At 39.8% G+C, this 12,569-nt stretch overlaps 1 protein-coding gene across 1 annotated transcript in view; it reads right to left on the reverse strand.

The window, feature by feature from the left end:
- tex264a (testis expressed 264, ER-phagy receptor a) overlaps nt 1-12,569 on the reverse strand; it is a 74,955-nt gene that overhangs the window by 55,600 nt on the left and 6,786 nt on the right. The window contains exon 2 of the mRNA XM_008409856.3: nt 3,275-3,496. Within this exon, the coding sequence (XP_008408078.1) occupies nt 3,275-3,496 (222 nt within the window). The remainder of the gene's footprint in view (nt 1-3,274; nt 3,497-12,569) is intronic.

Raw genomic sequence — 12,569 nt, forward strand, 5'->3', positions numbered from 1 at the left:
TAACGATGATAATTTATGCCCTTTAAAGTTTCCGCTGCAAATAACGAGAAAACCTTCTGAAGGAAAATGTCATTTCTGCATAAACAGATGCTAAGACGTAAATGCTGGCTCCGTACATTTTTGAAAATGATTTATGTTTCGCAGCAATGGAAAAAAAAAAAATCTTTGCAGAACACAACTTCAAAGGGCCTGAAAGCTTTTGGGTGATTATTTTACAAAATACAATATGATGTGCCAGGCAAAACCAATATACAAACTCCAGTGTGGCCTACAATAATCACTCCGAGACGCCATAAATGCCATTTAAAAATATACCGAAATACTTTAATTGTGGAACCTGCGAGGCAAATGAAATTATGATAAGACTCAGTATGAAAAGGAAATGAAAGAAAAGGGGATTCCAGGATGTCTTGAGCTCGATTCAGATAAGTGGATTACTAAATGGATGTGAGCTATCAACCTCTCATCTTGTTTCTGCTCAGGGGGACGATTCCAGTTTTGTCTCAGCCAGCTCCTGAAATAACACCACAGCGATTGTAAGCACGGATACTTTGCATGATCAAATGTTGCTTTCCTAAGGATCAAACATGTCTTCCCTAGATCATTTCATACGCTTTGACACTTCGTCTCACTCAGATTTTCTGTTTTCTTCTGTCACCACAGCTTATATTCATGTTGCTTCAATCATGACCTCTAAACATAAGCGAACAATTTGTCAGGACTGATGTCAGATTACAGATTTTTCAATAATCTTTAAAGCAGTATGTTAAAGACAAAAAACCCCAAAAAACATCTGAATTTAAATCACCCAAAAATGTAAAACTTTCTAATTGAAAATGTACTAAAAAGAAATATAAACCAATATTAATGAAACTTAGTGATTAGTCGCACCTTTCTAAGAATCTTGAAAAATATATCTTATGCACAACTGACAGATTTCATTACTTAAAAAAAAAAAAACATTTACTATATTTCACTAACAGCAGCAGGGAAAACAAGAATAAAGTAACAGCAATAAAAAAAGAAAAGGAATAAGGTGTGCAGTATTAAATGTAATTGTACACTAGAGACCACATTACATTCCCAGTCCTGATCTTCAAAGTTAAGCTTTTAAACCAGTAAACAAAAACGTCTGATATGAACCACTAACAGGAATATAAAAGGAGTAAAATTGACTGCACCCATCTCATAAAAGTGTTGCCCTCTTTTTAAAGTTTCTCACACTACAAATCTGTTCAATTAATCATAAACGTAGTGCATGTGATCATATTCCAGCAGAGTTAAGCAACAACTATACCGAGCCTCTCCCACTCCCCGTTACTTATTGACCTTCCTCTATAGCTGGTCTGCACAACAATCTTGTCACTCCTTAGTTTTGCCTTGATGTTAATGTGTTATTAGTCCATTGACAGCACAGATGTCAAATCTATTCAAACCATCAAGGCAGGTCAGATGAAGAACCGGTGCTTCCTTAGCAAAGCAGAACAGAGCAGAAAAAAGGTGAAAATGTGTTTTTTTTCCTAAGGTGACATTATAATACAGCGGTGCATGCTAGAAAAGATCCAAGCTGACATAGTCATTATGTACCACCACTACAGCCGAAAAAGAAGCACTGCTGAATTTTAACACCAAGGGAAGCTCCATGTCACTGCGCATATTCGACTTTGACCTGCTCCTCTAAAGCTGCCCGTTTTCCACAGAGCCTTAAAGACGTGGATAACAGACTGAGCCAAACAAAAACAGGAGAGTTAGCTTAGGATCTAAAGATCTGCAAATACTCATGGTTATAAAGCCATCGGTCAGTGTCTCAATCATCAGTATGACAGGGGTTTTTAACGTTAAACCAGCAAAACATCAAATATCAGAGCCCTTCTCACATTAAACAGCCCCCCTTATAGGGCCCATCATGGGAGAACAAAGTTGGGTGTAAATAATAAGAGTTTCTGGAAAAGGCAATTGATGTTCTAATCATTTTAAGGTAAAAAAATATATAAATATTAAAAAGGGAATAAAATGAACAATGATTTTTACTAGCTAAAAAAGAAAAGGTTGAGGTAAATCTAAGCTAGAAATTACTTAAAAACACACTTTTAGGACAAGTGCCCAACTCAGGAGAGGCTTATAAAGCTAATTAGATGGGATAAAGATGGCAGTTCTGAGCTTGAGACGAGAATGTTACTTTAAATTGTTGCTCTGTTTCTTCCACAAAACTAAAAAATGTGCTCACATGAGCAAGTCAAGCAACTTCCCCAAGGGAACCATAAAGTCTGTGAAGCCAAATATGAATTACATAATAGAAATGACTAAAAATCAGAGTGCTGTGAAGTTCAGGTAACTTCAGAGGACACTTGGATGAGCTCAAGATGAAAGGCAGGACCTTTGAAGAAAAAAAAAACGCTGCAGCTATTAAGAACAGCAGCACTTTCACATGGATTAGTTATGCTGGTAGAGGTGGCAACATCTGATCCACAATGCCACTGGCTATGTCCTTGGACTATCCTCAGTACAACACAACAACAGATGAAGGACTTGTTTCAGTAGCTATTAACAGCACTAATCATTTATGGTTTTGTGTGGGCAACTCAAAGAACTGTACAAGGCTGCTGAAATATTAAAGCCTTAGTAAACTAGAAAGGAAAAACACTCAGACACAAGTCTCTCTGCCAGCAAACGTACTGCAAGGAGGAAGTGGGTCAGACTCAGGAAAAAAGTAAATAAAAAAATCATAACTTTTCACACATTATAATTGTAGGATTTAGGATGTTTGTCTAAAGGGCACTTTAATCTCCTGTTAACAGATGGATATGTTGGGAACATTCAAAAACATATAAACATATACAATGAGGAGCATTATACGTTGACGGGACGCCCCTTAAATAAATCCATGTGTGAAAATGTCATAAGTAAATGTCAATAGCTTTTTCAGGTCTGTCCCGAGGACATGCAGCCCAGGACTCAGTCGTACCCTCAATGCCCTCCACTTCATCTATCCTTAATCTGCTCTACAGAGCTAATTTGCTCAAGTGATGAATTAAACACCTTTACAGGTGAAGGACTAAAAACAGATAAAAGGTGGGAAAGAGAATTTATAAATAAACTGCAATAAAATATCAAACATTTTTTCTGTGACAAAGGGACATAAAAAAGGTTCTTGAGTAGCAAAACTCATCACTTGAGTACTTTCACATGTATTTCAATGATAAAGGTAGATTTCTATGTTGCAATAGGTGGGATAAATATAAACTACTCCCCGCCACATTCAGTGTGATCTTACCTCAATGTAGGAACCGAGTTCCCGATAAACCCTGTGAGCAGCCAGCACGTGGGAGAGACTGGTGGTGCAAGGGAAGGTGGTGGTCACCGCATGGCTCACTTCCGGCAGAGAAAACACCTTGAAGCCAAACTTCTCGTAAAGCTTCAGCAGCTCTTCGTCCGGTTTCTCTTCGCCCTCGCACAGGACGCTGCCCACTACGTAGCGACATTTCTCTGGAAGAATCTGAAGGTATAAAAAGGAGGGAAGTGTTTTGGTACTGTGTATTATTTTATTCTTTAATATCTTTGCGTTGAAAGTGTACTTTTTCTCCAATATTACTATTGTTATTGTCCATCCTGAGGTTTAAACTTAAATCCCGAGGCGATTTAAGTTTAAACCTGCCCTTTTCTGTGGCAGGTTCCAGACTTTGGAACAGTCTGTCCTCAGATGTTAGATCTGCACAGGCACTGGACATTTTTAATCACTCACTTTTATGAACTCGATTTTAGCACACATTAGCCCAAATACTTTATATCAGAACTGTTTAGTTGTTTTTATTGTCTTTTAATGCTTTTTAAAAAAAAAATATATATATATATATATATATATATATATATATATAATTATTGTACCACTGTTAAAAGATAAATTATAAAAATAGAAGTGGAAACAAGCAAAACACTGATCAGCAATTATCAGTGTTTGCTGATAATTGCAAACTGTAATGCAAAGAAAATATAAATAAAAGGAAAGATTTTTTTATGGATTATTCAAGAGGGTATAAATTCATTTGCAACAAACCATTTTAATCAACAATAAATAAAATTTTTTTTTTTGGTCAATACTGATCCTCCTTTAACATTGAATTCTGAGGTTAATGTCTCAAACAAAACAAAGCTAAATTCCTGGTCAAGTGAATATAATTTTAATCTCCATCAGCCAGGGATTTGAATAATTTTGGTCTTTCCTGTAAATCTACAACAATTAGAAAACATCAGTTGTTTTCACTCAGTCATTGAGTTTACAAACCTGAACAGAAAAGAGAATACTAACTATTATAACACAGTCACATTAATAAGAAAACTGTTTCATCTTAAAGAACTGGTACAACCAAGGAAGCAAGACTTTCAGCAGATAAGAAGACGACTTAAAACTGTACAAGAAAAGTTTCTCCATTTGATTTTTCTCACTTTTCAGCTATTTGTTATGGAACATGCTGGAGTTGGACATTTGGAAATGCCTTATAGCCGACCCGGGATGCACATCCCACCAGAAGGAGACCCAGATAAAGATCCTGGATATGCTGGAGAGACTATGTTTCCTGATTGGCCTGGGAACGCCTGGAGGTTCCCCCAGAGGAACTGACCCAAGCAGCTGGGGAGAAGGAAGTCTGGGTCCCACAGCTTAGGCTGCTTCCCCCACATCCCAACTCGGATTAAGTGGAAGCTCATGGATGAAAGGGGGCAGCCTTTTAAAAATCTTGGTATCTGGGTAATGGGAAACTTCTGTGCTGGAAGGCCAGTAGACTGAACATTTAAACCTCTTTTACCTCCAACATCTGATTCAAGTCATTGGACTAACTCCTTAGCCTGTCACCAAGGCATGCAAGAGCCTAAAACTTATGCAGTCATTCGAATCATGTGTGCTTGCATGCAATATGCAAGACTCGTGCTGTCAAAGTCTTGAGTCGCCCTCACTTGTTCTCTGCTGTTTTTGTAATGCCAGCTGCACCCCAGACGCCATACACTAAAAATGTTAATCATTTTGTATTCGTTTAAAAATATAAGTACGATGCTCTGTTTTCCTTTGCATTGTTATGGCTGCACCAAACCTTAACAAACCTCTTTGGACTTGCAAGTTTCTTCTTGTCAACCGTGGCTTTCAAACTCCTGACAGCAACACGAGTGATCTCTATTCTAGGAGAAATGACGATATTGTGTAGTTCCAGTTTGTTTTTGGTAAGTAAACTTCTGGCCCAAACTGTGATTGTTGCGCCAGCGCTTTGCTTAACGCTGCATCAGTGTGAAGCTGCATGTGTGGAATTAAAAATAGAAGCCTTTTGATTTAAACATGTGGTGACATTGCAACCTTTATATCGTCGTAAGTGTCGCTAGGCAGAAGTCTGCCAGCTTTGGTGAACATCTTCCACCAGATGGCCAGTAGACAGGTCACATATGTAGCGGCTCAAATTGCGTCATTGCTGAAAATCCAAGTTGAAGAAAGAAACTGCCTCATAATCTTCTATGTGAATATGATAGAACTATTTTAAATTGAAGAAGACAACTACTTTAGATTTTATTTTACAGCAGGACATAAAAAGTATAACTCATTGGCCCAGTCAGTAAACATAAATTATTAGTATCCCCACTATCTGAACACTTTTGCTGGACCAACATTTTTTTTTTTAAATACTGGATCAGGACAGCGCTCCTGAGACCAGCATAGCTTGTTTGCCTCACTTGGTGCTAGTTAAAGAGAGCAAACACAAGCTGGCAGCGAGGCTTGATCTCGCTCACTTAAAAGGTAACTCTGCCAACTTTATGTCTGTTAACGTGCCCACGTGTCTGCATGCAGATGTGATGGAGGCAGAACAGCCGCCGAGCTGGTTGTCAGTCAGAAACGGATCTGACAGAGAATTTCCCACTTGCGTCGACTCGCAGACAGTTTCTGTCTAACAGCCACAGATGGAGAGTGGGAGCTGTTGTTACAAGAGCACTTTGTCGCTGTGCTTCATGTTCCAGCCCACTACTTTCTAGGTTCTGCGACATCATTTTAAATGTCGGAGTTTCTGTTTCCAAAATGTAAAAAAATAAATAAATAAATAAATAAAACAAGAGGTAATTTTTTTTTGTTTTTAAATGTGATAAACACAATTAAAGCATGTTTAGTTTTCCATTGAATGAAAGCTAAAAAAGTAACAAAGTAACTCTAAATAAGCAACTCTTATCAGACGTTGGCATCGAGTGCAGCAAAAGTCCACCCAGTTTGCCAAGATCTTATTGGCATGCAGAATGTTAATGCCTGGCACTTCCAAGTATAATAGCCCACCAAATATTGAATCAGTTGGGATTGCAGCATTACACACTTTGATGCTATGATTCAATATACTATGCAGCTCTAATTTTATTTCATTTCAACCCGTAGGTCAAGCAAGAAAGCTTGAGTTTCCGTTGCCCGGGAATGGGTTAAGACCTGCCTGCTGCGGGTTTCTGCTGTGTGACCGGAGCGGTCTGTGGAAGGATGGCACAAAGTGGGCACAGATGGGAGCCAGCCACACTCATCTTCATGTCCCCCCCTCCCACTCCCACGTCATCCCCGCATAATTATCACATCTAACCTCACAACACTCTCTCCCCCCCTTGCATCTCATTTCTCACATTCTGGGATATTTTTTGCCTCCACTCTGTTGCTTCAACACTGCGCGGTTTTCATCGTCCTGTTTTGCTCTAGTGTCGTAACTCGAACCTATTCGAACAATAATGTCAGTGCCCTTTTAAAAAAAAAATCGACGTTACATGTCTGACAACAGTGACTGACGTCTGTTTAATGTGAGAAAATCTGCCATCACCCGACACTGTGCTCTACAGTGAGTCAGAGAACAAAGATCACCTGCCATTGACAGGGAAATTACTTATTCCAGCCAGCAGGAGGTATACCCACATCTGTTTACAAAGAGGACATGAGTCACTGCAAACAGAAGCAGCCATGCAGCTGTGTTAGCATTGTCAGAATAAATTAGCGCCACAATGAAACGAAATGCAGATCTAAAGCGGCTTGAAGAGGTACTCATACCACATATACATTTTTTTTTTATGTTACAGCAGCCTTCAGTGTATTTTTGTTAGGATGTCACATGACAAACTAACAAGAAAAAGAGCATGATTGTAAGGTTGAAGGAAAGGAATTCATTAGAGATGTGCCGATCAGGTTTTTTCCTGCCGATACCGATCACCCATGAGGCCGATCACCGATACCGATCACATAATTATTTTTATTTTTATTTTATCATAAACACTACCGGTTACATTATGTGGAAAAAGGAACCATGAATTCACCTTAATTTAGACAAAAACTTGTTTTTAATAACTTTTTCCAAGAAGAAAACTAAACAAAACAGGCATTGTGCAAATTGTACTGCTATCAGTAATACTATCTTTAACAGACTGATAACATATAAAGGCTCTGAAGAGGCTAAATAATACAAAGAGCCAAAATAAAACCTCTCAACATTGCCAAAGAAATTCAAGTATAAAACTTAACATTCAAAGGCAAAAACAGGATCCATTACAATAAGCAATCCTGAGTTACTGAATGAAAACTTCCTGATAGCATGGCGGCTAGCTGATTACTGCTAGTTCTGAGTGGCTGTTTCTGACTGAGTGGAGTAATTATGCAGAGCAGGGAGGAGATCGATTTATTTTTTTAGAGATTATCTGTCTCATGTTAGGACAGCGAAAGTTTTAATACGTATGTAAAATGTATTTTTTTTAGTTAGATGCTGCAGCTTTAAGCAGAGGTTCGGTGTGAGAGTCACTACCAGGTGGAGCAGAGGCGGCACTCCGTCTGTGAAATATTACTACCTGTAGCGTAGCAGCGGTTCAAAAGCGAGAGCAGAACCAGCGTCTTACGTCGCAGTTCAAAGACTTAAATAATTTTGCGGGTTATTTGTTTAGCTTTCTGACCGTCATGCTAATAATCCGGGTGAGTGGTTGTAGCTGTGCGCTGCTTTACCTGCTATCTGATCCTCCATATGTCTTTTTTACTGCAGTGAGCCTCGATGTAGCCGAACTTCGTCAAGTATAGCATTGTTTTTATGTCGTATTAGCTTCGTTGTGTTGATGCTTTTTGACGTGCTTCAATTTTCCGCCGCAACACGCAAACTTCCCCATTCACTCAGTGCGTTATAGTTACACATCGCATAGAATTTGTTGCTGCGCGTTTGCGCAGTCTGAAGGAAAGAGGAGACCAGCTGCACAGGCAGGCTGCGAAATGAGATGCAGGTGATCGGTATCAGCAACCAGAGCCAATGATCGCCGATCATGCACTTTTTCACGAAAATCGGCCGATTATGATCGGTGACCGATCGATCGGCACACCTCTAGAATTCATGGTTTTGAAAAAAATAAAAATCTGAATAGCATCCAATATGTTGCAGAACTACATTTTGACGGAGAACTACTGTCAGTTTTCCCCATTCATTTTCACAAAGTAGCTTAAGCTCAGTCGGATCGGATGGCAAAGCTGTGCGAACCTCTGTGAACGTCAACGTTCAAGTTCTGCGTCTGTTTGATTCGAGTCTGGAGTTTCACCGAAACCATTCTTTTGTAGCTCTAGCTTTACGTTTAGAGTCGCCGACACTGCTCAGCTCAAATAATTTAGTTTTCTTCCAGGCGTGCAGTATATGTAGCTCCATTCATATTCCCATCAACTCTGACCGGGTCGCTCCTCCTGAGATACGATGGGCCTTTAGATTCGCTTCTCTGATTAATGCTCTCCTTGCCTGGCTGGTCAGATTGTGCGGATGGCCATTTCTTGGCAGTTGTATTATATGTCATTTTCACAGTGATAGATGGTTATGTTCAAAGCTTAGGGTACTGTTTATTATTCACAACTTCATCCTTGTGAATAAAACACAACCTTTGGTCTTGGTATTCAATAATGTCCTAAAGAAGAAGAAGAAAAAAACTCAGAGGCTTTCACAGAACATCTGGACCTTTAATTAACTTAAATTAATTTACATAGATATATTTAATTTAATAATTAGGTGACACCAGACATTGTTTGTAATGGATTTTAATTAGGCTAGTCGGATCGATGGGACTGAACTGATGACTGCACGCACAAGTAACTTTCAAATGTTTGTTTTTCTTTTCTTATGCATTACTTCGTTTGTCTATCCCATGTCAACGTGAAACGTTTTGCAACATTTTTGCTAGAAATATAACTGGTTTGCAGTCAACTTTCTTTTAATTGTGTTTAAAAAAAATGTAGCAGCTCTGACTCCAATTTCACCTTAATCACCACTGCAATAGCTGAACATCCCACGCCGACTGTTTTCTTAGTCTGATTTTCCCCGTTTCCACTCAGAGTGATTTATCCGCAGAGATTGTTCAGGATCCCCGCCTCTCTCCTGCATGGACGCATCAAGTGGATTGGCCTGTCAGCGAGGCTTCTGCACAGAGCTACTCCCTGTCAACACTGGAGGTCTTTGATAAGACACAACAGCAAGTATCCAAACACAGAGAGGGATAAAAACCGTCCTCCCACAGTCCTTCCCTCCCTATCATACATCTCGCTGCATCTCCTGCTCTCCTCTCTGATGGACTAGAGTGTGTTAGCCAAACCAGTAGTTCGCTAATGATATCATTCAGGCCTCTAGCTATCATTCACATCCCACACAGTGGCAAGTACAAACAGCCGCCCCGACTGCATCTCATCTCTGCTTCCCTCTAGATAACACACCCCAGAGACAACAGACAATTAGGAGAGGGAGGAACATCACTCCGTGTACTTGACTTGTCTGGTCTTTTCGACCGCGGTTGTTTTGTTTGTCTGAAGCGCCGCAGCCGCAAAAAGGCAGAAATTTGTTGGGAGGCTGCCGTCCAAGCCGGCGGAGAGGTGTTTTACAAAAAAGGCGGTGGGTGATTTCATTTTTCACAGGTAGCTGGGGGAAGCCAACTGGGACTCATGTGGCCTGAGTGAGTGGCAGAACGTGGTAAATAATGGGAAGGCTGTGGTGCTTTTTGCCTCGGCAACCAAACACTGAAGTGTTGTTTCTGAGCGAGGCTGTCAAAAAAAAAAAAAAAAAAAAACTGATTCGTATAACGAGGCCTTTTAAGCGCCTCAACGTGAACAGTAAAGAAGGATGCATAAAGGCTGTATAAACTTTAAAAGTGGCTCTGCAACACAAATGAAACTATTTCCACTTCTTCCTAATTGCCTTAAGCCAAGTCTTCTGGGACTTGTTGGAAGAAAAGTAATTTTAAAAGCAATTCTTTGCTTCGGGCTGCTAATGTGCCTTCGGATGAATACACAGAAAAGAAATACATGGCAGAGAAACAAGGTGACAAGTAATGAGGATTTATTCCCTTCATCCATTCTGCTCTCAGGCCAACGTTGTATTTTCTTCCTGGTCATATTTCTTGAGCTTGTTTGCAACTTTAGGGCAGGTTAAGGAAGGCACAGGTTGAAATGCCAATAGGCTGCCATAGAAATAAAGACGCTCATTAAAACAGAAACTGCAAGTAACACCTGGAGATGGATTAGAAGTTTGGGAAATCCCAACTCTCTTTCAATCACACACCATCACCACACATGGTCTGGTTACCAGTACACAAACATTCTGAGAGCAGAACGGATGAAAGGAATTCATTAGCATTATTTGTTGCCTAATAATAAATTGTTTAAAAGTCCATTTAATGAAATGCCAGAAAAAGTGCCTTGAGCGACCATCTTTTTTTTCCCTGTACGGATCCTAGGAATGCAGTACAGGCCCTCCTCCAGCTGTTGCTGTTCACTGACGAGGTACCCTAAATGACACCAACTATCCCTTGTGTCACTGACAGAAGTTTGAAAGCCAAGTCTGTGAAGTTGCTGACTGTACAGGCTGTCTTAGCAGATAGCTCAACTCTAATATCAGCTAGCTAGCATGCTTACCATAAGGTTACTTATTGAGATAAGCTACCACAGGTACAGTCCTTTAGTTTTTACTTGAAGTAGCAACACTGACTTTATCTGAGAACATTTTTGACAATTTTTACTTTACCCAACCTTTTTTTTTTTTACCTTTTTGGATTCAATTAGAGCTCACTCACTAAATAAGATAAGTTACCCTTCCAATTAATATATTATTTTCTTAATGAGACTAGGACATTTTAAAACATAAATGCAAATTAAGGTAAGGTATCAATTCCTACACATGATGAAAAGACTCAAGATGCATTATTCTTACCAAACTGAGGGGCTTCGACACCCTTTCTAAATCCTTCTTGGTTTAACCTTGCTAGACTGGCATCACAGAGACAAACATATATGGTTATCTCTTCCCGAGTATGAAAAATGGTTGTTTTTCATCCACTGCATAATGCATCTCCTTTAGCTAAAAATACTCTAAGAGGCGACGCAATGCAAGCCCCAATATGTCCGATTCATGTGATAAGAGGAAGACGAATTTATGAGCTGTTGAAAAGGCAGAACATTAGCGTTTCCTCTGGAGCTTTTTTTTTTTTTTAAACACTGTTTGTCTTGGTCTGAGCTGCTTCTGTACAATGTAGTTTTTATTTAAAGGTTATGCAAAAGCCAGCACATTTGAAATCAAGTTGCAGAGAGAAAAAAACTGGTTAAAAATAAAGTTAACTGCATACTATTTAAGGGAAATAAAATCTTTCATTGCGCAAAATTTCTGTTTCAGTTTTAATTTCAATCCATCATGTTAAGCAGTAAGAGCCAAAACGTTTCAAAAGGAGAGACGCTCTTTGCGCCACATTTTCAGAAAACGATCTTCTTTGCCTCCAATGTTTGCAAATAAACAAGGAGGCTCATTTTATAATTGGCGCACAAAACCAGTGATCCTGTTCATTTACCAAGTATTAAGTTAATGAACAAATAATGGCTTCAAATGAATGTGAAAATTAAACGAGAGCTTTTTCTAACTAAATATCAATATGCCATCATTATGAAACGGCCCTTAGAGTATCCAAATCAAATTACATCTGCTGTTACGCGGTGACATGCGGGGCCCCGAATGCCCCGAAAGTCAAGATCCAGTGGAAGTCTATTTTTTTCTGTCTTGCTTTTACCAAGTACAGCTCGGTCCCTTCAGGCTGCGCTCAGACTGAGCTGGTAATTACACGTGGCATCCTGGGAGTTCTGGCATGTATAATTACTGGTGAAGATAAGCAGGCTGCTGGAGGCAGGACACAGTTTTCCCCTCCGCCACCGTTGTGGAGATGGTTTACCACTTCTTGGCCAGCTGGACACCGTGGGCACTCCTCCAGCCAGATGTCACAGAGCAGGGAGTTAATATGTGGGTGAATAACATCTTCCATGTCCTGACGGGCGTGGCCCGTTTCCTGCTGTGTGCTCCTATGATGAATATTCCGCTTCAATAAGCTGAGCGTCACAGGCTGACGAGCTAAGACTGATGCTACGAGACATTTAAGCAGAGAAAAATACCATCTGATGAAATGCAACGGGTTTGTTTTTTTTAAAAATGAACCCACCTTTCTGATCAACTCTGCCAAGCCCACAGCAGCATCGGTATGTACTGTAACCGCGCCGATAACTTTATTACCTAAACCCGGCTTGTTCAAAGGTT

The sequence above is a fragment of the Poecilia reticulata genome, chromosome 5, assembly GCF_904066995.2.
Source record: "Poecilia reticulata chromosome 5, P_reticulata-male-v2, whole genome shotgun sequence".
NCBI classification, from domain to species: Eukaryota; Metazoa; Chordata; class Actinopteri; order Cyprinodontiformes; family Poeciliidae; genus Poecilia; species Poecilia reticulata.